The sequence below is a fragment of the Alligator mississippiensis genome, chromosome 6 (assembly GCF_030867095.1).
Source record: "Alligator mississippiensis isolate rAllMis1 chromosome 6, rAllMis1, whole genome shotgun sequence".
Taxonomy (NCBI): domain Eukaryota; kingdom Metazoa; phylum Chordata; order Crocodylia; family Alligatoridae; genus Alligator; species Alligator mississippiensis.
The window spans coordinates 63,609,068-63,636,757 of record NC_081829.1 but is presented as its reverse complement, the minus strand read 5'-3'; the positions used below and the strand labels follow the sequence as shown (position 1 = coordinate 63,636,757).

Below are 27,690 nucleotides of genomic sequence, written 5' to 3'. Positions count from 1 at the left end.
CTTCCCACTAGAGGTGTAAATAGCATTTAAAAATTATCCATTTAACCTCCTATAATTATATTGGTTAAATAGCTAACTGCCAACACATTGGGGGAAGCGGTCACAGCCGCCTGCCCAGAGCAGTTTGGGAAGCTGGGAGCTGCACACAGACCCTCTTAGACACAGCTGCAGCTGGGAGCTACTCCCCAAGGCTTTTGACAAGGGGGGAAGGAGCTGGTGACAGTCTCTGCCAGACAACACAGTCCACGTGAAGCTGCAGGTAGCAGCAGCAAGAGAGGGGCTTTCCCAGGCCGCTGCAGCAAAGGCATGCTGGCAGAGAGGGAGCCAACTAGTCATGAGTACTAGCCCCCTTACACCCTTCTCCCTCCCCTCTTCCTTGCTTCTCCCTTCCTCCCACCAGCCCTGCTGCCTTCCTATTCCTGAGGCACCGCACCACTTACCTTCCCCACTGGATTGTGTCCCATGCTAAAGGTTAACTGGCAGTGCATTCCAGGTAAAAAATATACTTATCATTTAAACGTTTAACCTTTCACATCCCTAACTCCCTGCTTTGTACTCCTTTCTCGTCTGCTCTGCTTTCTGCTTACTACCTTGTCTGCTGCTGCATTGCCTGCCTCTTCTCCAATCTGCCACATGCTACACACACAGAGGCTGCCTGTGCCACTGGTGCCACTCATACCACAGGTTAGCCATTTCTGAGCATAGTTCATATCTGTTAACAAATTCTTTTCAACTGATACCTGATGTATCAACTGATGTTCTGATCCTCTTTGTACTTTGGTTGCTGCTAATCTAAATTAGTTTGGTGTTGCATATTTTACTAGAAGATTTTGTGAAATTTTATAAGGAACATTTAAACTCTTAATCAAAATTAAGTAATATATGTCTTATTGATGTTATTAATATACATAATAGTGACTTAAGGTGACACTTCAATAATGCTTGCATAAATTTCTCCTCCATACAAATGGTGTTTTATCTGAGTAAAGGTGTGCCAATGCACTGTGAAATCAAACATTTTTCTCTTACCTCTTAGTGCACTAAAGGGCAGTCCTATCAATTCAGATTAAAAGTGCTATGTGATAAAGTCAGGGTTGTATCCTCTCTCCCAATAATTCATGATGGCCATAATAATTCCATTTCTGGTGCTCCACTTATTTTACCTTATATAAATTATTATTCATTATTTTTAAAAGGAAAGTGAAATGCTTATTTTTTTCTACATGTGTATTACCACAGTATTTTAATTCTAGGCTTTGTAGGCAATAACCTGCAATAATGAATACTAATTATTTTCTAAAGTAGCTGCAGGTCTAAACACAGCAAAATCTAGAGTCAATAAACCTAATAAATAACTCTACGAGGAGGAATTCCTGTAAATAAAATACAACATAGTCATCACCGATTCTGTGAATTAGACAGACTGTTAACTGAACCATGTTGTTCAGGAGGTTTTTACCATCATCAACAGTGAACACTTCTAGAGGTATATACTTGAGAAGTCTATATCAAATATGCTTTCATATTTATGGGGTTTTTGTCCAGGATGAAGTGTCTATCCAAAAGTACTTTATAACTCTACAGAGGTCTGGTCAATTCACACTATTGTTCTTTATAAAACTCTTCATGATTTAAGCAATTGACTTTATCACTTATTAATCTCTAAAAATCATGCATCTTGATTTATAGGACTAAATGAAAAGGTTTTGGGGTTTATTTTAAAGCTTTAAAAATATTTCAGCTGTTTTTTGCTATGACTTGATTCTATGTTTTGGAAAAAAGTTTCCAGTCAACTATGTCTTAGTTGAAATCATTGAGGCTTTCCAATACACTAAACAAAATGCAGCCCCTCTCCCCCCTGCCCCCCAACATGATAGAACAGCACCTGAGCTAATAAATAAGCATAATGGTTTTACAATTTCTTTCTTTTTTCAGTCTGCTAGTTTTTATTAGATACAATAAATAGAAAAATACATTTTAAAGTGTTTCTTCCTTTAATTAATAGCAAATATTCACAATACCATGTAGAAGGGAAATGAAAGTTTTGATATTACCAAAAACTTGTGTGTGTGTTAGATTCCACAATGTTATATGTATTTAAGACTGTGCATGTATTTAACTAAAATTATTGCACACTTAATTTCCTGCAATTATTTACCCCTGCATACCTGTGACTTAAAATTACACATACATTAGAAGAGCTGGTGGCTTGCTATCTGAGTGACCTACAGTTGTTTGAGAATTTCCATTATTCAGGAGTAGCATAACTTCCAAAAGGCAATTTGACGCATTTCTAGTATGCCCATTAGGATCCTTATTCTATTGAAAGAAATAGTTATTTTATGGTCTATGGCTGTTTATAAAATGATTATTTCAGAAAGTCCTTAACCCAAAGAAAGATGGGCTGTTAGAACTATATTTTCAATCCCTTGTTTGACTCGAAACATAATGGTTCTTCAATGGAATATAATGGAAATTTCTGTAATCGAAACGACAATAAAAAATAGGCTCACAATTCTCTGAGCACCAGTTCAAAAAGGAAAAATCAAGATACATCCTGCAAAATAAACATATGTGGCTAGTAAAACAATAACAAAATGTTCATTTCTATCATCATGCCTTATTTCCCCTGTTATATAACATGTGTTTTAGGGTACAATTGGGTATATCACTGCAGAAACAGAAAGCCCTAGGCCAACTTATTTCTTCCTCTATGGCCTACCTGTATTTTAAATATTCACAGGGTAACGTCAGCATTTGAAAGGTTGTTACTTCCCCTACAGTACTGAGGGGGTGTTTGGGTAGCCTTAGTGTTACACAAACTAGTCAAGATAGAAAAGTAACATAGGGAAGGGAGGCTGGCACAAAAATTCAGGGACAAATTGTTATCCCCCAAATCACATACGGATCTTTGGTCTACTCCTGGCACAGAGATCCTGGCTACAATCAAGCCCTTAGAATGTAACATTAGAAGGAATGCTCATCATCTTCTATTAAGTGAAAATATTGAATTAAGTGTGCTATTTCAATTTGAGATGGAACAACTATAGTACTTCTAAAAAAACGTAAATGTATTCAACAGCATGGATGTCATTAGACTAAAAAAATTAATCTTGTCACTGCTTTCCAGTGCATCTAGCTTCTTGATCAGCATATTTTAAATGATGTACTCTAATAAAATACATCATTCTATGACAGCTTTATATTTCAAAACAATTGTATCAGCATTCTGCAAAGTTTGTTGCATATCTCAGGTACCAAATGATATGGATAATTTTAAAAGGGGCTGGTTAGTATTTTACTAAGTCTTTTAAGTATTCTAAAGAACTAAAAATCCATTAAACTTTTTTTGCTAATTTAATTTGTTGTGCCAACTATTTTCTTTTATTTCCAAATCAAAGAAACACCACAGAGTGTTTTAACAAATGGAAAATATATAATAAAATGTTTATTGCTGCTTAGAGATGTCACATTTGCTTCTTTCACAAATGGTGAAAGAAGCTGAAAGTTATCATTGGATATTAAAGGGGAAATTTTCCTATTTTGTGTTCTAAATGTAAACAGCACATTAATATTTTGGGATAATTTATTAAATGAATTTCTAATGAGCCCTCTCTCAAATTTGGGCAGGATGTATCAAAATTTATGTTTAAAAATCAAACAGAAATTGAATGTGATATACTGATCATTACATGGTAGCCTATCAGTAAGTCTTTAAAACACACCAACAGAAAGTAGCATAACTAGGGCAGAGCAAGCAAGGTAGCTTCCCTGGGACCCAACTTGGTGGGAGGAGAGGAAGAAAAAACTGCTGCCACCATAGCTTCACAGCATGCTGGCAATATAGTGGCAGTCAGGAGTCACCTTTACTCAGGGGAGCCTGGCTGCCTTGTTACTCCTTTGCCAATGGACATAATCAGGGGAAGTCCCATAGAGACAATTCCAGAACTATGGAACTATGGGACTTCCCTTGACCAACATAGAATAGATTTCAAGATTGAAACCATGTAACCTCAAATATGTTGAAAAACATAAGCTACAGGAAAATGGCTACTGAAGAAGAATGGAGGAAGTTGGAGGGTGGAGAAGAAGGGGAAAGAGAAAAAAGATTTGACCTGGTCTAAAGCCTCCTGCAGTTAATGAGATCTAAAATCTCCTCATTAGTTTCAATGGGCCTTGATTAGGCTCTTAAACACATTATTAATTTTAATAAAATACTTTAAGTCCATTTAAATTAATACTCTAATATAAACTTTTATATCAAATAGAGAATGTTCATTTCTGTTTAACACCCATTCATAAAGCTTTATTGTACAACTTTTCGTCTAAATTGTCTTAACCAAATTTTAAATCTCATCATTTGTGCTTTGGTGTTTCATCTGATTTACTCTTCTAGTCCACCTGAAGTTTTGGCACTTATAATAGAAATGCTGTACCTGCTCCTAGTTCCACCTATACTTCAGTTGTTCCCTGTGACTCATTTTCTTGATTGTTAAACTTGGTAAATCCTACATATTCTTTCGCACTGATGACATCCTGTCTATTGTCTTGCTGTAGGGTTTGTTTGTTTGTTTTTAATATGGCACTAATTTAGTAAAACATTAATTCAGAACAGCATGTTAGCAGAAGTGTAACTTTTACTGTATGGTTACATCCTCAGAGACATAAATAGGATTTAAAGACATCCTTCAGGTTAAGGATATGCCAAAGCACTGTAACAAATGAGGATGGATGAATGTCATGCTTGCTTGCTTTTCCTGAATCAAGAACCAAGTATTTGGGGCTTGATTTTTCAGAAATGGCTCACCTGGAGATATAAGTGCTCAGCAATTTTTGCAAGCCTTGCCTTCATACTTGAGTGTACTTTGCTCAGCAAAATCCCTGATTCACAACAAAATATTCTTCTGGCCTGGCCCAAATGGCATGATAATCTTATCTTTGTTTCATTTAAATATCTGCCATGTCATGCTGCACAGCCAGAAGAAGATAAAATGCTAGACCTTCCTTCCCAGTAAAATTTCTATAAATGGTAGTTGGCAGCTATACACTTAATTAACAAACATTAACATAAGACTGAAAAGAAGTGAAATGTGGTAGGAGCTATAATGACTACCAACATTTCTATCACAGATATTCCCTAATGGAGTAGTGCACACAGTTAATTTATTATCTAGAAAAGTCACTGTTACTGAAACAGTAACAAGGATCTTTAGCTGTCAAACAAGCTGTCTGCCCTTCAGATAAATGAGAAGTATTGTTAACCAGCAGAGTTGCTTATAATTTGCCTTCACAATTCTATAGAGTGGCTTGCAGTAGCAATAAAATATACATTACTCATTTCTATGGAGGATCTCTCTGCTTTCAGTTATGTCTAACTCTTCTTATTAGCTTCAAGGTTGCAGAACAAAAGCAAAATTTAGCCCAAAATACTTAAACAAAATAATTATCAAGTGGGAGCTTGCAATATTTTATCTCCTTTGTAACCTCCATTTTAAAAAAATTATTGGACAAGAACTAACTTTAAATTGGCACAGGCTAACACAGCCAAAAAGGGGTTAACCCAGGCTAATGTACGCTTGCATGCATTTACAGCACAGCCACAAGCTTGGGAAAGTTCAGCCACTCACAACATTCCTGAAGTTGTGCTGGTTTAACAACATGCCCCAAGACCCCAGCTTGGCTCTTTTTATTACCTCAAAAAGCACACCCCTAGATGAGGCATCCTTCCCAGACCTGCCAGCTTCCACTCCCACAGACCTACCTGCCCATTGGTGGACCTGTCAGACTCCCTTTTCCCTCAACTTACCTCTGACTTCCTGTATGGATGCCTGCACACAGCAGAACTTGACTCAGGTTTAGAGAGCTGCTGCAGGGCACTAAGGTGCCTGCTCCTTTAAGGGAAGAAACTGCCTAGTGGTCAGTCAGGAACCCCACAGGTGCAGGTTACCATGGCAGCAGGAATGAGGGAAATAGCCCACACCTGCAGGCAGTCAGCTGACCGGAAGAGGCAGGGCCTGGGGCACACATAAACCCCAGGGCTGGGACTAGGAGGCAGTTCTCTGTCAGCAGCCAAGGGGGAAGGTGCTCTCCTAGAGGAAGCTAACTGGAGATGTTTGACTGTCTGTACTACTTCTGACTGGTGGATTGGGCTGAGGCTATTGGGGAAGGAGGAGGCCTCATTGGGGGCCCACTACAGTGTGGGGACCCCAGCACCAGGGGCGCAGTGACAAAGGGGGTAAGTGGACACCAGTACCAGGGGCACAGTGACAAAGGGGGTGAGCAGACCCCAGCACTAGAGGAGAGTGACAAAGGGGCTGTGGAGAGCCCCAGCACCAGAGGGCGCAGAGACAGACAGGACTGTGGAGAGCCCCAGCCCCAGCCCCACACGGGCGCAGAGAGACAGGGCTGTGGAAAGCCCAGCACCAAGGGGCACAGGGAGAGAGAGAGGGCTGTGGAGAGCCCAGCAATGACCAGAGGCCAAGTTAAACTAAGGCCTTGGAGGGACAATGTGTGAATGCCATCCATGAGGCTTGGGGCATGGTAAAAGGATGGTTTGGAGCTATGTATCTAGCCCATAAGGCTGAGGGTGTCCCGTGAGACATCCATTTTTGATCAGGACCCAAAAAGGGGTCCAAGGGTCCACAGGGTCAGCGCGATCCATCAGGACTGTGTCTAAATATAAACTTGAGGGCAGCCTCCCTATATTATAATTACCTGCAAGATGTGGCAAGTGAGGAAAAGGGTGCCTGTTGGGCAAGACTGGCATGGTCACGGAGCCCTAGGGGCATCATGGGCATCCCTGGGGACCCAATCCCATAACAAGAGCTCACAGCAAGCCACCTAACCTGAGTCAGGTCACTTGAACACTGGTTTGCACCCATGTCATTCCTGATGGGCAAAAAACAGTTTCTCAAGTGCTTCTAGAATGCAGTACCTCTACCCTAGCTAAAGATACCCAATGTAAACTCAGAGATTCAAAAATCAAAAACTGAAAGTCCTCCTTTACCTTCTACCTTCTCCAGCCAACCTTTCAAGCTTCCTGATTTCTCACAAGTTAAGAAGGAAAGGAGGACTCACAGTACACAGAGACATCAACCTCAAGCTTGTGCCAGGAAAGGGAATGAATTTCAAAGATAAAAGGTATCCTTAACTAAAATAGTCAGTATGCACATGTTTATCACTGACTTTCCCATTATCTCCCAAATAAATTTGCTTGTACTGGCCCTGATTTGCTCCACTGGTGTGGCTCAGTTGTTAGTCAAAAAAATTGCATGTTTGCCTAAACTACAGAAGTCAACAATTCTTGGACCATGAAAAATTCTTAGACCATTGCACTGCTATGCACCTCTTTGGCAAGTCTTTCTATAATGTTTGCCAAGCAAAGAGAAAATATACAATTGATGCCAATAATGTATGGACATTTGGCAGAAATCAAGATTTGTCATTGTATCTGCTTGTTGATGAGTATCGTGGCATAGTAGATCTTTAAGTGAAAGAAAAAAAATGTGAGTATAGAGAAATGTAGGCTTGGTGGGAGTTGCACTAATTATATCCAGGCCACTTTCACTTTCTGGGCAGGTATAAAACTCCTGTTGGAATTCAAGCTGCCTTCTGTTAATGAAACTCCAGGGGAACATGGCATCAATATAGATGCTATTCTTCCAAGGATTTAATTTTCACTTCATAGCAGCTCTACCAGAGTGCAGCCCACTCCAGTTTCTATATATAAAAGCTCTGTGCCTTTAAGTATTTCATGAAATGGACAAGACCATAAAATAACATAATCAATTCATGCTTTCTATAATGAGGTTTTATGGGAAGAGGTAGTTTAATATTTTAGTAATTGGTTTCTACTTTGTAGACACTTTTCATAGGAAAGTACAGTTTAATTTAAACAAGAAAAGCCACTAAGCCTATATAGACTCCAGCCTGCATAATTAAACAGCTGGCACAGTCAAGAAATTGTGAATTAATTTCCAATATAGTGGCCATATAACATACTTTCAGGAACTCTGATTTACAGTAGAAGAAATAATTACATTTAGCTCTGAACATTTGATATTCTGGCACTGCACTGTTGTGTAACTCTCCAATATCTGAGATAAAATAATGAGATTTTTACTACTTCCTCTATCTGCTGAGCTTTTAAACACCACAAAAACAGTTTCTTGATTCACCACTATATAATTCCATTTTTATAGTGATGAGACTCTACTGGAATCTGACATTAGTTGAAAATCATCTCTAAGCTGTCATAAAAGTATCTGAAACTCTATTTTAGTTTTATGTATCAAATATGCTGGCTCATTTGCATGGCCTGAAGTTAGATCTAGCAATGACAACTATATGATGATGAGTCAGAAGCTGTGTGTTGAGTGAGTAACTTGAGTGTGTTGGGATTTGGGATGTTTATGCAATATCATGAGGATTGACATTCTGATAAGCAGAATGCAGACTGGAATGCGTCTACTTGCTTCATCTCACAGTTACTTTAAACAGTTTATGGACATGGAAGGATTTACATTCTAGTTAAATTTTAGATGTTTCAACTGTGATTGATGAGTAGTGAGCAATATAAGGGCCTTGTTACATGGTAATTTTAGATGGTCCCTGGAGCTCTTAACTTCTGGATTATCCACACATTAACATGTTAAAGTGATTTTAAAGCACTCATTATTGGGCTCCTATCTATACCACTCGAGGGCAGAACTATCTCTGATCCACACTACCCAGCTCCTGTTCCAGTAAGGTGTGGCCCCTCCCCACAGATGCGCCACCCAAGTTGAAGTATTCTAGTATGCCAGGATTTCTCACACCCACAACAATAGAATAAGCATAGAAGCCTGTCCTGGCTCACCAGCTATTTAATGGCAACTCATAGTTACATCTCCCAGTCCTGACCCTGCTCACCAGTCCTCTAGTGGCAAGGTGTGCAGGTTGGGGGCAGTCAGAGAAGGCTAAGGGTATGACTACTTCAAACAAGCTAGCACAAACACCAATCAACATCTCTGCAGCTCACAGTGTAAACAAGGTCCTAAGTGTAACAAGGTCCTAAGTGTAACAAGGTCCTAATTTTATGTCCATATTAAGTATGCTGCTAAGGCAATTTATTGTCCTTTCATTCACACCGCTGTTAACTCAAACAATTTCTTATTTATCATCTTTTCAGAGACAGTAAAATCAGGTCCATTTAGTTTATTATACTGAACATACCGCCATACATAAATATGCAACTAGAGGATTCATTCCTTAAAAGTAGGTGGTGAAACGTGTGCTGAAAACTGTGGGCATGGTGCTTTTTCTTCCACAGCAACATCCTACAATTCCAGATCAGATAAATTTAAGATATTTTCTTTTGACCTGTGAAGAAGGTGGCCATGTTTTGATAGTATTGGTAAAAATGCTTCCTATGAGGTATAAGAGTTCAAGTGTTTTCTATCTTAGTGTCCTTACTTCAAAAAAGGAGAGAGAGAGAGAGAGAGAGAGAGAGAGAGAGAGAGAGAGAAAAAGACTTGCTCCTCTAAAATCACAAGTACTAGAGCACTTGTCTAGCAGCCATCACATCCAACCCTGGTCAAAGAAGCTTAGAAGATCACCATTTCAATGGAATATAAATATTGTATTTATTTTGGAGTTTCTCCACCAAGAGTTATGGTATTTGGAAAGGGATTTGGATGTTCTAATTCCTAATGTGAAAGAGAAAATCTGGAGTGTCTTGCTATTTAGAAGATAGATGGTAATGTCAGGATGGTAAAATACACACTTAAACTTCAAAATATTGTTTCTTCCTACTTACAGAGGAAAGATAAAACTGAAAGATACAAAAGGATAAAGTAAATGATCAATGGAGAAGGGAAACAAGAGCAACATTTATGGAACTGGCTATCAGAAAGAACTGATAAGACCCAGTCAATAGAAAAACATTTTACATAGTATAACAAAAACCATCTAAATGCTGCTATATTTATGTGATGCTACTTATATACTATGTATTACAACTTTTTTATCGAAAATAAGATAGAAAGCTTTTTTATACTGCTGCACAAAAATATTCTACTCTTTTTTAACTAAACAAAATATAAGTTTATTGCATTCATGTTGTCAACATGGTATAACAGCCTCTTTTTTGTATTTAATGCTCTGCAAGCCCTAAAGTACCTAATTATTAAATTAAGGGATAATGGTCATGGTAGAGTATACGAGGCAATAAATGGATTTTGCAGGCAATTAAACAGTGAAGTGAAGTTGAGAAGTTTGATAATAGTTAAAGCTGTTTATTGGAAGCACAGTTCAATGCCATGTAGATTATTCCTGTAACAGGACAAGAAGAAAATAAACACTTTAAAAACTTTTACAGTTCTTTGAGAACTGTATGCAGTTTTTTTTTTCTTTTTCTATTTGCACCCTCATGAAAATTCTGTCCTGCTGCTTTTTTAGCATTTCCTTTCATGTGGGGTTTATAGGAATATTCAAGTAAGAGAGACAGAAATAACTGTTTTAGGGAATAAATGGTATTAAAGAGAGGAGACAGTGGTAAACATACAATGCATCTATTACATTAAAAGATGTCAGTAGAGATATAGAGCCAAAATAATTTCATCATCATTAGGAGTTTGCTGGATTTAACTAAAATTATTTGTTGAAGCATTCACAATAGACAATAGACAAGAAGCAGTATTTTTAGGTAAAATCTTTTACTGGGCCAACTGTATAATTGAGAGAGATATTTAACAAGTTTTTGAAGACCTCTGGTGACCTTCTGTGCCTGAAACTTGTCTAATATCTCTCCCGACTACACAGTTGGTCCAATAATCTCACAAATCTTGCTTCTTATATATTTCATGGACCATTAAGGCAATAATCATGCTACAACACTGCTACATGTATCAATGTATAGATTTAAAACAGTACCACTCTTTCACTTCAAGTAATATCTTCACAAAAAGGAGATGGGATTTTTTTTTCAATTTTCTCCTCTGCTTTGGACTTTAAAGCCCTTCAAACGTGCCTTAAAAAACTTAAATTAATCACACTTATATTGTTAACTTGGTATATCTGTCTTATATTTTATATTGAATATTCTTCCTGGGCTACATGAAAAATTTTTAAGCAGGGGCTAGAACTCAAGGTGGAACCACCTTGTACTTGAAGGGTCTAACCACTGATCTGGTGAGTTTCTCTCACTTTGCCTCAATGATTACCTATGTATTTCTTAAAAAGTGGCACATCATCATCAATGGAATGAGTACAACCCCCTCAATTTATTTTTCAAGTTTGATGGTTAAGTACCATCTTAGATTGTCAATAGCCTTTGTTCAAGTTCTCTCAAGTGTCATGGAAAAATATGAAGTCATGCTTCCCACACCTTGAACCAGTGCCCTAACAACTAGATATCTAGTTGAGAGGCAAACACCACTAGTTCCAGCTTTGTGCATGTATACTCTTTCATTTCATTCACTTCATTACAAATGACCAAAAAATAAATATACTATTTGGAGCTGAATGAAATTTTTCATTCCACCAAGCACTTTCCTTGTTTTCCCTTTAAAAAACCCAGTTTATCCACCAAACTGAAAAATAAGCTGTAATACAGCTTATTTGGAACCTTGTATTTCTGTGATGATAAGGAATTTTTTACTTCAATGTGAAGGAAGTATGAGTGACTATGCAGAGATGAGCAATGCCAAATGAGTAACTTAAACAGCAGCCAATTCAGTATAGAAATTTTCAATGGAAGGGGTTTTTTTGTTTCTTTGTAAAGAAATCTCCAAATAATTCTCTGTAAGTAAAGGAATGTGTTAAGAATTTATCCAGGGATGGTAATATGGTGAAGAAATCCAAATGTACTCCTAAAACCATTATTTTTGAAAAAACAATAAACATAGATATAGTATGTAAAAGCCTCCAATTCAGCAATTTTTACTCATATTGATTAGTACCCATGTGCACCATCAGTTGACTTCATTAAGACTAAATGTTATGACTACAATTTGGCCATTGATTATTTTATTAATTCTTTTCAATTACATACCTAAAGCAACTACATAATTTACAGTACTAATCATAGTATTTTTAATTGAAAATTGAAATTGACCCAATTTCAATCATGTATTATTTTCAAAGTTATCTTTTTATGATTTAGCAAAAATGTATTCATTATAAACAATATTTTATTATATATACTTTTTATAGTTCATTTATTGTACTGTTTTGGCAAAAAGCTGTAATTAAACTATTACTAGTACTGTTTAATTTTCCTTTTATAAATTGAATTGGAAATTATTGTTTATTAAAAATCTGCATGCTTCACGCAAAGAATGCTTCACATGGATAGGTTTTTACCTGGATACAAAGTATTGTGGACTTATTATAACATGAAATTGACCATAAAACAGTCTGTACAAAATCCCAGATGACACAAGTCATGTAGACATGCTTTTAGCAAAACAGTGACAGCTACAATATTTTCTCCTCAAGCTTCAATATGAAAATTCTTCAATGCCTAACAACTGTCCAAAAATAAAACTCTTGTCAGTAAAGCAGTAAGAGTACTTAAAATGAGATATTTTTTCAATGTCATACTTGTCACAGAAAATTAATTTGACAGCTGTGGTTTGGATACTCTGGGTACTGTTGACAAACTTGTAGAACAATCTGTTTATTGATGTGTTTTAGTATGTCACACTAGACTGGGAAATTCATTCTTTCTATGATATTTTCAGTATTACAGACTGCTAAAAGTATGCCCCAGTTTGGGAGTGTCTACACTCCCAATCATTACTGCACATTTATATGCAATATATAGTATACTTATATATGCAAGTACTAAATAAATGCACAGTAACTGGAGTACTGTGCAGCAGCACTGGTGAATGCCTTTTAAATGAGGTGACCGTGCAGTAGCATCTCAGCACAGGTTTTGCCATGTGAGACTACTGTGCAGTAGTGCCAGGCTACTGTGCATTCAGCATCTCACGTAGATGCATGCACAGAGTATTAAGCAAAGCTAGTAGGCAAACTTGCTATATGGATTGTCCTGAAATGTATACAATTATTATTTATTTGTCATGTATTAGGTCACAGAATTCCCTGATTACAGAGAAGGGCCCTATTATGCTAGGTACTATACTTTAAAAAAATAATAACTTCTGCTCCAGAGGTTTTGTACATCACTTTAAAATAAGAGACAAGAGATTACAAAAAACTAGTGAGGGAGTACAAGATAGCAGAGACACAATTATGTTAAGAATAAAAAGAGGAAATCATTATGTACTCAGTTCTTTAGGCCCCTGCCACACATTTCGCTTAGGCCACAATTAACCAGTTAACTACCCAACCACACATCCAAACGATTAATAGCATAATAAAAGGAGGGCTAAGCTACAAACTTATTCCACAATAATTGTGTAATAACTTTGTGGCTCATTCCTATCATGCCTTTAATTGAACATGTGGCCAGGAGCCCCTATGGCTGTGAGCCCCATCAGCTGATCAGGAGCTCATTTGCCCCTCTAAGCCTGTGGGAGCTCACAGATGACCCAGGCTCCCAGCCACAGGAAAACATGCCCCTGCAGCTTGGATCCCCATCAGCTGACAGAGCTTCCAGCTGTAGATGTTCCCCATGCACAGGCTTCCAGCTGCAGGGGGCACTCCAGGCATCCTTGCAGCTGGGAATCTGCAGCTTATGCTTGGAGCATCTCTGCAGCTGGAAGTCCCATCAGTTGAGGGAGCTCCCAATCATGGGAGCTCGCTCCTGACTAGTTCAGAGGAAAGGATCCTGGGCTCTCCCTGCATTGGCAATAAGGTGTGAGAGGATGTGATGTGTGATCTCACAGTCACACCTCCAAATATGCATGTGTAGCTATGGCAGAAAGTACGATTGTGTGGATCATGCATCTGATCCCATCATACCTTTCCTGCAGCTCTGGAAGGGTCCTTAGAGGCATCATTTGATAAATATTAATATTATATTAATTTAGCTGTATGTATTATTTAACTAACAATGGTATGAACTGGGAAAAGTTAATTTTAGCTTCTCTTTAACTTTATAAAGCTATCTTACCATAACAATAGTTTTGAATAATAATAAGCATAATATGTTAACAAACAGTGCATGGAGGACTGGTGCCTCCTGATGCTGGGGGGCACCAGCAAGCGATCGCCAACCTGGGAGGGTCCCCCAGTGGCCAATCACCAACTGGAGGGGGAGGGAGGGTCCCGTGGCAGCTAATAACCACCGCTATTGGAAGTGCTGCTGGCGCTTTTCTCGGCACCCCCACATTCTCAGGGAGGGCAAAGGCCATCACGCCCCTGGCCATCACCCCCCACTCCGCAGCCAGCGGCAGCCAATATCAGGTGGGGACATGTCCCCCACCCCCGTGCCCCTCCTACATTTCACCTATGAAACAGTGTAAAAATTAGAGACAGGAAAAGATATCTTCTAGTTTGGGGAAGCATTTATTCTCTGGAGAAGTGGTTAAGCACAGTAATAATCTAGGACGGGCGATGAATTCAGTCACCTTTTTTTAACTATTCAACCCATTCAGACACAGTGAATTTCCAATCTGAAACAAATTATGCCTCTGTTGTGGAAGGCCACAAGGAAACAGTGAACAAGTTAGACTTTACAGTTTCTAAAATTTGGAATTTACTTTTAAAATGGATAAAATTTGCTGTTTCTAGTTTGTATATTTTACTGAGAGCAGAATTTAAAAAAAATTATATTCTCTGACCACAGACTAATTTATAGCCAGAGGTTCATTTGGAAGACTGTGATATTCTGCCAGCCAAAAATCAGAAGACTCATTAGGACTTTGGCTAGGGACAGAAATTACACATAAACTGGTATAAGTGACTGGAACGGTTTCAAAATGGTAGAACCTGGTTTAAGATAGACCTGGATGGATGTAGTTTCAGATTTTCTCCTTTTAAGTTAGACTGGTCTATTGAACTTCTGTTCCAGATTCCCTCCCAAATCAAGATAATTCATAGTCTTCTGGCATCTCAAGATGCTTTGCAGCCCCCCCATCTCCCATTCCCTCCCCTCACAGAGCAAGCAGGCTAGCCTCTGCCAGTGCTCCTCTGTTTCAGCTGAGCCAGGCTGGCCCATGTCACAGAGCTAATGCAGCAATGCCTCTGCTCCCCAGCCCTACATCCTGTCAGATCAGCACGGAAGAGGTGGAGGAATGATCCCTGTCCTGGACCCAAGCTCTCCCTGAACTAGGGTCTGCCCAGCTAGGGGGTGGGCTATGGCATGGGATGTTCTCTTTTCACCTCCCCTGCTGGTAGATCTAGATGCACAGCCCTGCCCCCATGAGTCTTTGCCTCTGACCTTCAAGGGGAAGGGTGGAACAAAGCTCTGCCCCCAACCCCCCGGTCTTGGCCCTCCTAAGCTGGGAGCCTTGCACCACAGGTGGGGTTTCCCTGTCCCTGCTTAGTCAGACCAGCTCCACTGAAGGAAGCATCAGGCCCCACCACCTGGTACTAGCCCCTTGGGCTGCCCATCTTGCTGGCTGCTGCTGGCACCAGGTTTTGACAGGGTGTGCCAGGTGGTCCGGGAGACTTGTGCCAGGCAGTGGGGATGGGAGCACTCTATAGGGGGAAAGATTGGGTCCCCATGCCTCATGCAGGCCTTCTGGGCTGCCTAGCACATCCTGTTGGAATCCAGCACCAACAGCAGCCAGTAGGATACAACGGGCAGCCTGGGGTGGGGGGCTTGCACCAGGTGGCAGGGATAGGAGAGCTCCATAGAGGGAAGGATTATGTCCTGCTGACAGGTGCAGGCCTCCTGGGTTGCCCAGTGCATCCTGATGGAGCCCAGCACTAGCAGCAGTCAGCAAGACGTGCTGGGTTGCTTGTGACTGGTAGCAAGGACAGGGATGTTACATAGAATGAAGGAAGGATAGGGTCTCCTTGCCTGGCATAAGCACCCTGGGCTGCCTGGTACATCCTGCAAGAGCCTAGTACCAGTGGCAGCTGACAAGACCTGCTGGGCAATGCAGGAGGCTTGTGCAAGGCAGTGGAGCCTGATCCTTCCTTCTGTGCAGCTGGCCTGGGTGAGCAGACACAGGGGATACTCCCCGAAAGCACAGGGCTCCCCCCAGCTCAGCAAATACCAGCTTAAGGGTGCTGTGATCATGGCAGGGGGCTTCATTCTCCCCTCCCCTTCTTTGGGTCACAGGCAGAGACCTGCAGAGGGCAGGGCTGTGCAGTCAGCCCAGCCAGACAAGGACAGGGAAACCCCACAAAGTGTGGAGCACTCCTGAGCTTAGCAGTCCCCAGCTCAGGGGGGCCAGGACCAGGGGGGTTTCTGTTCCCCGGGGGGGGCATCAGGGGTTTGGGAGGCATGTACTAGGCAGCCAATGAGGGATGGCCCATGCTTGGTTGCACTCTCATGCCCTCAGTAATGTCTGGCACACTGGGAAGAGGACAAGCGTGCCCTCTTCTGGCCTCAGCTAGTACAGGCACCTGTCCATTTTCCTCAATGGAAGATTTAACTTGAGTTCCGTTCATGAACGGGCCAATCTATATAGCTTAGAGAAACCTGAGAGGATTGAATTGATTCTCCCTTGGGCTTTTTTGATTATCTGTACTTAGCCTTGGTGCCTAAGGTGAAAGCAATGATATGGTAGTTTGTAGCACTGAAATCTGAATAAAAATAAAATAGACACCAAAGCAGTAATAAGGGGAAGAAATAATGATACACTGTTTTCCCAATGTTTGGACAATTACTTTGAAGGACAACACGTGCTAAAGAAACAGTATCCTACTTAAACAAAAGTCAATATTGCCAAGGTCTGGAATGATTTATACTACTTAGCTTCCAAACCAAAAAGAACATAATGTCATTTAATTTACTGACAAGTTTTTACTTCAAATACTGGCTTTAGGTAAGTCCTAAAGTAAATATAAATATTTAAATATATATAAAATTTTATTATATTATATTATATATATATATAATGTATTAATATTATATTAGGTATATTATTTAATATATATTATTTATATTGTATTTTATATTTTTTATTTTATATATTATACATTACACTCACAAAATAATAATATGATTCCTCAGAGTGCACATCTAAATAATACAGGAAAGGAGAATTACTGGACAGCATCAGGCTCATATATCAAAAAACTACAGTCAGACAGAAGGCAGTAGTTATATGTTGAGTAGCTATAATCTGGAGAGTTGGGCAATTGTTATGTTATTGCTTGCACTATTTTATTTGGGCTAGGTTTATATTTTTTCATTTAGACTGTCAGTACTCTAAAGGTTTTCCCTTAGTGCACTGTAGGTAAACAACTACTAAAAAGAAGAGAAAAAGAGAGAGAGAGAAAACGAAAATATACCTCCATTTTCATCCAGAGAAGTGTTTCCATTAAATTTATACACAGGGGATTCCCGCCTACTCTTGGATTCCACATTGCCAAGCTGGCCAACAGGAAAAGTGAAAATGTAGTCAGTCATGTTGTCTTCCTTTTCATAGAAATTTATACTAGAAGGGATGTGCACCCCAGTGTGTGCATGGCATGGATTGGCAAAAGCCAGGGCATTGTCAAAGCAAGTGGAGACAAAGGTTTAAAACCCAGACAGTGTTCCCCATACAAGACATATTTGGCTGACTGAAGGAAGTGGAACATACTATTCCATAAAGCAGAAGTTGAATTCTTTAAGATATACTCACACCTGAATAAACCTGTCTCTGTCTATGCCCTAAGGAAGAACCTATGGTGGCATTTGAGGCATGCCAGCACAATAGATTAGGTGGCTTCAAGTCCAAATATAAGTCTAGGAATATAAAGCAGTGTCTCTAGGCCAGTAGCTACATCAACTCTTGGTTATCAAAAATAATGGTTCACAACCTTTTTGGGACCACAGGCTGTCATTTCAAACTTTCTTACAGATTACCATACATCATCAAACTTTTAATTGAAAATGGCATAGAAGTACACAGGCCCAGTGCAGTCCATCATCACTTACCATAGCTTCACATCAGTGACCCACCTACACATGGGATCTAACACATACAATATCTGGGGGGCATGGTATATGTTAATACGATCGAGGAATTCGGATCTGAGAATCTGATGCCCAATCCCCAAAACTGTGCATCTTGCCATGCCTTCTCAAAATATATTTATTCAGTTTTGTTTCTCCCACTTCGTCTTACCTACCTTACCTACCGGCAGAGAAGCGCGTCTGTTTGAACAGGCTGCACAAACAGGCGCGCTTCTCTGCCGGCACGAGAGTTAGCGCGGAGTTCGCACGGGAGGGCGTGCGGGAGGGCGCCGGACCCTGCCTTGCACCCCCCAGGGTAGACAGTCCCAGCTGTAGCCAGCCTACCAGAGGCATGATACGGATGGGCACGCGCCGCACCCCGAGGATCCCCTCGGGCTCCGCGGCCCCCCCCTCTGGCACCTCAGAGACAGCCACCCAGACGGAGCCCCTGGTTCCGGGCTCCACGCAGACGGAGCCCCTGGCTCTCGGCTGCTGGGGCTGCCTGTCCCTTTTTCAGGCTCTGGGACCTGGGAGCATGGCGACCTCCCCTTGCAGGGTCTGCTCCCTTTTGGGGTCTCTGGCGCGCCAGCTGGAGGAGCTCCAGGCCACAGTCCACAGACTGCGTGCCATCAGGGACTGCGAGCAGGAGATAGACTCCTACTGCCAGGCCCTTCTCCCCCGGGAGGCAGAGGGTAGATCACAGTCTCCCTCCAGGCCAGAGGAGGAATCTGGGACCTCCTGCTGTGTCCAGCCAGGGGCATGGACCAAGGTGGTCAAGGGCCCTAAGGCCCCCCGCACCAAGGCCCCACCCCCACCACAACTGAGCAACAGGTATGCACCTCTTGCTGCCCCAGCAGAGCCTGCTGAGTTGCCGGCCCCCACAGGCAACATGGGCCCAACTGCAGCTCCCGCCCCTGCTCTCCCCAAGACAAAACGTAAGGTGTTTGTTGTGGGAGACTCCCTCCTGAAGGGGACGGAGGGGCCAATCTGCCACCCTGACCCCTTAGCCCTGCAAGTCTGCTGCTTCCCAGGGGCCCGCATCCGGGACATTGCAGAGAGGATCGCCAAGCTCCTCAAACCCACAGACCGCTATCCCATGCTCCTTATTCATGTGGGCACCAATGACATGGCTCGGAGCACTCCCAGCCAGGTCATGAGGCGCTACAGGGATTTGGGAGCGGGGCTTAAGGGTCTGGGGGCACAGGTGGTGTTCTCGTTGATCCTCCCAGTCTCAGGCTATGGGCTGAGAAGGGACAGGAGGATCTATGTGGTCAACCAAAGACTGCGGCGCTGGTGTCGTCAGGAAGGCTTTGGCTTTCATGACCACAGCCCGCTCTTTGGCGAGAGAGGCAGCGAGCTGCTGGGAAGAGATGGCCTCCACCTCTCTCCCCTAGGGAGGAGGTTCTTCTCAGCCAGACTGGCTGACCTGCTCCACCGGGCTTTAAACTAAGCCCGCTGGGGGACGGGGGGACGACCACCACTGCTGGCCCGCTGAGCAATCCTTGCAAAGCCAGCGGATCATGGCACTCAAGGGAGCCCGCCCCAGCCCCAGCCCTGGTAAAATCTGTGGGCAAGGAAGGAGCCCCCCAGGGGGCGCTTGCCTGCCTGTACACAAATGCCAGGAGCTTGGGGAATAAGCAGGAGGAGCTCATCCTCCTGCTCAGTGCAAACAATTACGATGTCATAGGGATCATGGAGACCTGGTGGGACTCCACCCATGACTGGACCACGGGGATAGATGGCTATACCCTGTACAGGAGGGATCGTGTAGAGAAAAGGGGCGGGGGTGTAGCTCTCTATGTTAAGGAAAGCTACACGTCCTTGCAAGCCGATATTGGCGACCAGGGTGGACGGCTGGAGACCCTCTGGGTTAAAATCCGTGGGGAACACGGCACAGGGGACACAATGGTGGGAGTCTATTACAGACCTCCCACCCAAAGTCCTGAGCTAGACCAGGAGTTTGCCCAGGAACTGGCTGAGGCAGCTTGCTCCAGGACCATGGTTGTCATGGGTGACTTCAATTACCCAGACATCTCGTGGGAGGATCGCTCAGCAAAATCTGAGCGGTCGCAGAGCTTCCTCTCGTGCGTGGATGACCTCTACCTGACTCAAGAAGTCTATGGGCCAACGAGAGGCAAAGCGCTGCTCGACCTGGTGCTGGCTACTGGGGAGGACCTAGTCGGCGACCTAGTGATCGATGGGAAGCTGGGTGACAGCGACCACGAGCTGATCACCTTCACCATCCGCCGAAAAGCTGGCAAGTCGGTCAGCAACACAGAAGTCCTTGACTTCAGGAAAGCCGACTCTGACAAGCTCAGGAGGCTTGTCAGTGAGGCCCTAAGGGAATGTGACCGCAGGGAGAGGGGAGTTCAAGAAGAGTGGTTGCTCCTCAAAGGAGGGATCCTCAATGCACAAACTAAGTCTATTCCATCTCGGAGGAAAGGCAGCAAGAGGGCACAGCAGCCCCCCTGGCTCTCCAGGGACCTAGCAGACCTCCTGAGGCTAAAAAGAAAGGCCTACAAAGGATGGAGGATGGGAGTCACCTCCAAGGAGGATTATTCTGCACTGGTCCGGTCCTGTAGGGAGCAGACCAGGAAAGCCAAGGCTGCAACTGAACTCCAACTAGCTTTGAGCATCAAGGACAATAAAAAGTCCTTTTTCAGATATGTGGGGAGCCGGAGGAAAAGCAGGGGCAACGTTGGACCCCTGCTGAACCAGATGGGGCAACTGACAACTGACGCCCAGGAAAAAGCCAACCTATTAAATAGGTATTTTGCGTCGGTCTTTCATCAGCCCCATGGGACGCCTGTGCCTGCTACAGGGCCGGGAAGTCCAGGTGAGGGTGATCCCCTGCCCTCCATTAATGCTGACTTTGTGAAGGAACATCTTGAGAAGCTGGATACCTTCAAGTCAGCCGGCCCTGACAATCTTCACCCCAGGGTACTCAAGGAGCTGGCGAGCATCATAGCCCAGCCTCTAGCGCGGATCTTTGAAAACTCTTGGCGCTCTGGTGTAGTGCCCGAAGACTGGAAGAAGGCCAACGTGGTGCCTATCTTCAAGAAAGGGAGGAAAGTGGATCCGGCTAACTATAGGCCCATCAGCCTGACTTCTATCCCGGGGAAGATCTTAGAAAAGTTTATTAAGGAGGCCATCCTTAATGGACTGGCCGACGCCAACATCTTAAGGGATAGCCAGCACGGGTTTGTTGCGGGTAGGTCTTGCTTGACCAATCTCATTTCCTTCTACGACCAGGTGACCTATCACCTGGACAAGGGAGATGAGATTGATGTCATATATCTTGACTTCAAAAAAGCCTTCAATCTGGTGTCCCATGATCGTCTCTTGGAGAAACTGGCCAATTGTCACTTTGGGTCCCCCATGATCCACTGGCTGGAAAATTGGCTCCGGGGTCGGACCCAGAGGGTAGTAATTGATGGAAGTCACTCATCGTGGTGTCCTGTGACCAGTGGGGTCCCCCAGGGCTCTGTCCTTGGACCCATACTGTTCAACATCTTCATTAACGATGTGGACACTGGAGTCAGAAGTGGACTGGCCAAGTTCGCCGATGACACCAAACTTTGGGGCAAAGCATCCACACCAGAAGACAGGCGGTTGATCCAGGCTGGCCTGGACAGGCTCAGCAAGTGGGCGGATGAGAATCTGATGGTGTTCAACGCCGATAAATGCAAGGTTCTCCACCTTGGGGAAAAAAAACCTGCAGCATCCTTATAGGCTCGGCAGTGCTATGTTGGTTAGCACTATGGAAGAAAGAGACTTGGGGGTCATCATTGACCACAAGATGAACATGAGCCTGCAATGCGATGCTGCGGCTAGTAAAGCAACCAAAATGCTGGCTTGCATCCATAGATGCTTCTCAAGCAAATCCCGGGACGTCATTCTCCCCCTGTACTCGGCCTTAGTGAGGCCGCAACTGGAGTACTGCGTCCAGTTTTGGGCTCCACAATTCAAAAAGGATGTGGAGAAGCTTGAGAGAGTCCAGAGAAGAGCCACGCGCATGATCAGGGGTCAGGGAAGCAGACCCTACGATGACAGGCTGAGAGCCCTGGGGCTCTTTAGCCTGGAAAAGCGCAGGCTCAGGGGTGATCTGATGGCCACCTACAAGTTTATCAGGGGTGATCACCAGTATCTAGGCGAACGTTTGTTCACCAGAGCGCCCCAAGGGATGACGAGGACGAATGGTCACAAACTACTACAAGATCGTTTCTGGCTGGACATAAGGAAGAATTTCTTTACTGTCCGAGCCCCCAAGGTCTGGAACAGCCTGCCGCCGGAGGTTGTTCAAGCGCCTTCATTGAACACCTTCAAGATGAAACTGGATGCTTATCTTGCTGGGATCCTATGACCCCAGCTGACGTCCTGCCCTTTGGGTGGGGGGCTGGACTCGATGATCTTCCGAGGTCCCTTCCAGCCCTAATGTCTATGAAATCTATGAACCTTAATCTTCTCATCTTTAGACAAACCAAGCATTTGTCTGCCATTATGGGATGAAGTTCCTTTCTTCCAGTTCCATCTTAGAATTTTCAGTCTAATTTCCATCCATTGGACTCTACTGAAACTACTCTTACTAAGGTCTCTGTTGACCACTTCTGAGACAAATCTCAGGAACCAGTGTTCCACCACACCCTCCTTAACCTGCTAGTTACCTTTAACATAGATGACTAGGCATTTTTCTTAAAATCTTGTCCTCCCTACCTTTCATAACTCTGTTCTCTTCCAGGCTTTCTGATCAAGTCTTTTGGAGGACTCAACCTCATTTAGGATTTCCACAGCACTCTATCCATGGTCCCCTTCTCTTCTATCTTTGGGTAATCTTATCCAAAAAAATACATTCAGCATCTATATGCTGACAACTAAGATTTCTCTCTCCAATCCAGACCTGTACAAACTAAACTTTTGGACCCTCTGTAACATCTCCTCTTAATCTTTCCCCCATCCTGCTTTCCTACATCTTTCAGTCACCACAGACAAAAATCATCATTATTACTGCCATTTAGCCCTGTAAGCTAGGTGTTATTTTAGACCGTAAGCCTTCAAATTCTTTTAAAAATTACATGTCAAAAGAATCTTGCTGATTCTTTCTGTAAACATCTCCTTCTGCAAAACAGCTACACACATAGCTAAATTTCTATTTACAGAGTTAAAATTCTTGTCTAGGCACCTTTAGTTTTGCCTTGATGAATGCAATCATATCCCACTTCAGAATTCAGAATTCTTACCCCATCACTTTGATGATGTAAACCCTCCTTTTTAATCCATCCACTGCTTTCTCTTTGTCTGTCACACCAAACAAATGTTTGTCTTTCAGGATACTACACACATTTTTTATTTGCTACTTAAATACCGATTTGCTACTGAAATGATGAGTCTTGTCTCAGTTGGCCCAGGATACCAGTGTCATGAACCCATCCTAAAAACAGGAATGATTTTGGAGTTCAGAGTGTCTTATGAAGATATATTTGGAACTTCCACCACCTCTCTGGGTCACCTGTTCCAGTGTTTTGCTACCCTCCTAGTGGGAAATTTTTTCCTTAATATTTAGCCTAAATTTCCCTTGAACCATTGTTCCTTCTTCCGTCATCTGCCATCACTGAGAACAGTCTAGCTCCATCCTCTTTCAAACCTTCTCTCAGGCTCCTCTTCTCTAGACTAAATAAGCCCAGTTCCCTCAGTCTTTCCTCAGAAGTCATGTGCCCCCGGCCCCCGAACCACTTTTGTTGCCCTTCGCTGAACTCTCTCCAATTTGTCCACATCCTTTCTGTAGCAGGGTGCCCAAAACTGAACACAGTACTCCAGATGTAGCCCCACCAGTGCTGAACAGAGGGGAAGAATCACTTCCCTTGATCTGCTGGCAACACACCTACCAATGCAGTCCAGTATGCCCTTAGCCTTCTTGGCAACAAGGGCAAACTGCTGGCTCATATTCAGCTTATTGTTCACTGTAACCCTCAGGTCCTTTTCTGTAGAGCTGTTGCGCAGCCAGTCAGCCTCCAGCCTGTACTGGTGCATGGGATTTTTCCATCCTAAGTGCAGGACTTTGTACTTGTCTTTGTTGAACCTCATGAGATTCATTTTGGCCCACTCCTGCAATTTGTCTAGGTCACTCTGAATCCTGGCCCTCTCCTCCAGTGTATCTACTATTCCCCCCAAGCTTGGTGTCACCTGCAAACTTACTGAGGGTGCACAATATGCCATGTTCCAGGTCACTGATGAAGATACAGAATCAATCAGCCCCAAGACCAACCCCTAGGACACTCCACTTGATACTGGCTGCCAGCTAGACATTGAGCCATTGATTACTACTCTCTAAGCCCTATGCTCCAGCCAGTTTTCTATCCACCATGCTGTCCATTCATCCACCCCATACTTCTTTAGCTTGCCTATGAGAATGTTGTGGGAGACTGTATCAAAAGCCTTGCTAAAATGAAGGCTTGCCTGCCTATGTCCTTAGATCAACACAGCTACAACCAAAAACCCATCAGCTTGCTAAAATCAAGGTATACCACATTCACTGCTCTCCCTTTATCCATAGAACCAGTCACCTTGTCATAGAAGGCAATCAGGTTTGTCAGGCATCTGTTCCTAATCACTTTTTTTCTCCTCCAAGTGCTTATAAATAGATTCCATGATGACCTGCTTCATGATTTTCCCAAGGACTGAGGTGAGTCTGACTGGTCTGTACTACCCTGGATTCTCCTTTTTCCCTTTCTTAAAGATGGACACTCTGCCTGTCCTTTTCCAGTCATCCAGTACCTCTTCTAATTGCCATGAGTTGTCAGAGATGATGGCCAATAGCTCTGCAATCACATCAGCCAACTCCCTTAGAACCCTCGGAAGTATCCCAGGCTCTGTTCATTTAGTAGGACTCTCTAAAGGACTGTGTGGTAGTCAGGAAAGAGGGTGGGGCATTTTGTATGTTTTTTGTCCTTTGCCTCCAAACTATATAGCCAACTTTTTCTTGTACAATTATTTTCTTCTATGTAATAAATCAATTTGCTGTTTTGTTGAGTTAGTAGCTGGCTGTAGTAAAGTGTGATCTCAGAGCAACTGATACTCCAGGCACGCCTCTTCAATTGCCCGGGGGGTGGAGAGGGGGAGTGGGAGGGCATAATTTTCGGATGACTGAAAGGGAGACCTTCATGGAGTTGGCAAAAATTCTACCTTGCTGGTCCTGGATTTTCTGAAATAGTGGGGAGAAAGTTGAGGCTCTTCACATGCCTTCAGCTCAGTCTGTGACATCTAGTTCTATCACTAATTTGTTAAGTTTTCAAACAAGCAACACTGTGTTAGCCTCCATACCCCTCCAGCTTGGGAAAAGCACCCAAAATACATCTGCAAAGCTATTTAATTATTTGCTTCAAATCCCTACTTGACACTTCCTTTGCATACATTCCTAAAACAAACTTGAAACCAGGTAGACTGGCAGTAACTTGAGGTGGATATCTGTCATATTGATTAATACTGCATCATTTTCCTCCTATATTCATGGCCTGAAGGGCCCCCTGTGAGCATGTAATCTGACCTCTACATAATACATGCCATAGTATTTCCCTGAATAAATTCTTGCTTGAGCCACTACATATATCTTATAAAAAGAAAGAAAAAAATCCTATTTTGATTAAAAATGTCATGTAATGAAGAACCCATGACTGCCCTTACAGAGGGTCAGAAGATGTCCCTTTCAACCTCATCTTTTCTGTATAGCCATTTGTTGTTACAATTTTTACACCTAGCCTGTTAGCTCAGACATCTTGACCTATCTTTTTGTTTCATCTTTGCATGGCTTATAGCACAGTGCGGTTTTAGTTCTTGATTTGCATTATAGCAACACCAATAAATAATAATGAATTGCTGTTCTTTTAAGCCATTTTTAAGGATTGCAAGGAATTCCGTTCCTTCCTAAGAAAATTCAGTTCCTTTTTGGAGTAAGCAGCTTCAGACAAAATGATCTATCTGTTCAGTTTTTGACAAATTATCCTTAAAAATATAATGGATTGGCAAATTCTGATTGCACAGACTCAGAGAGCATGCTAAAAGAATTAGGATTATTATGGAACACTAACTGAACCTGAATCACTGATCTGCAAGTGAAGGAAGTCCAAAAGAAATGGTATAGGCAATAGTTGACAGACTGTAAAAACCTTGTAATCAATGCACTTCTGTTTTCAAAGCAAATACTCAGTGATGTTTCCCAGAATCAGGATTCTTCTAAGTACAGCAGAACATGACAATCAAACTCAATCATTCACAAGTTTGCAGCAATTTAAAGAGAGGACAAACACCCACTACATTAAAACCAACATAATGATTTCTGATATAGCCAAAAGTATACCTGAACTCAGGTCTCCAGATATGAAAGTTATTACACTAAATTGCAAGTTTCACATTTTTGCCAACATACCAACTTTTATTCCATAAAGAAAATGTGGATGACCTAACTCCATATTTCTCTCAGCTCATTGCAATTCTATCACAAAACTACACAAAGTGAAGCAAGAATCAAGTGCTGGACCACCTCTCCTGTAGTCATGAAAGATCAAGGAATCATCATCTGATAAAGGATTCTAAAATGGCTTCTCTTCAGAGATGTGACTGCATGAGTCAGTTCATGAAGAGGAGGAAAATATAACTATTTTGTTCTTACATAATACTCCCTTCTGTGGATCTTTAAGTGCTTTCCAAATAATACCATTTCCCCCATTTGCCAGATGAAGAATAAGTTAAAGCAGCACAGAGATGTGAGGTTACATACTCAAGTTCAAACTGACAGTCACTACATAAAGATTATATTTTTGTTCAAGAAGAAAAAAACTACTTTCCTTTGTAAGGCTGTATTTTTATGCAGCAAAAAATTGAAATGTAAGATATAGTGTGCTTCATCAGCAATTGATACATAAGAATTGTTTATAAAATTGCTATTTATGAGACGTTAAACTGAAAAATGTTGGCACCATTTTTGCAAGCAATCCCATAAGTATATTTAAACCTTTTGGGAATCATAAAGAATTAAATGTTTATTCATTTATGAAGTATTCACAAATCTTTATTTTAATTCCTAAATCTAGGAACCAGTACATTACTATGTACTTGCATAAGGTTCAAAGCAATTATATAGTTATCTATTTCAACCCATTCAAAAGTAAGTTACTGCTGTGTAAAAATACAGTTTTGCATACAAGAAAAGTGAAGGAGACAGGGCAAAATAGGCAGAAAACAAAGACATTGATTAATCAAAACACCTTGAAGAGTTTCTAGAATATTTTGTAACAAAGGAGAGGATGATATCAACTGAGAGTTTGCCACTTACCTCTACTATGACTGTGACAGAAGCCAGACCTGGAGGCATAGTGCCCCCAATATCAAAGGCTTCTACGAGGAAGGTAAAGGTTGCTTCTGTGCCAACAAATGACTCATAATCCAAGGACTTCAAAAGTGACAACTCTCCTGTAAACTTATTCAGTGCAAAAAACTCTAGAACTTCCTGAGTCCGTATGCGATAACTAACATTTGAACCAAGGTCAACATCTTTTGCCTAGAGTAAACCAAGGGGGAGGGGGAAAAGAAAAATTACTTTTAAGCGAATAGTGTATAACACATAGACAACTACATCATTATGCTTTCCTCTTCCCCCCTACTTTTAATTTCTTTGATAGCACTAAGAACTT

General features: G+C 42.2%; 1 protein-coding gene across 3 annotated transcripts in view; it reads right to left on the bottom strand.

Annotated features, from left to right (window-relative positions):
- Positions 1–27,690, bottom strand: part of PCDH15 (protocadherin related 15) — a 1,303,618-nt gene that overhangs the window by 263,404 nt on the left and 1,012,524 nt on the right. For all 3 annotated transcript variants that reach the window (XM_059729933.1, XM_059729932.1, XM_019484297.2), the window contains one exon: positions 27,333–27,557. In XM_059729933.1, the coding sequence (XP_059585916.1) occupies positions 27,333–27,557 (225 nt within the window). The remainder of the gene's footprint in view (positions 1–27,332; positions 27,558–27,690) is intronic.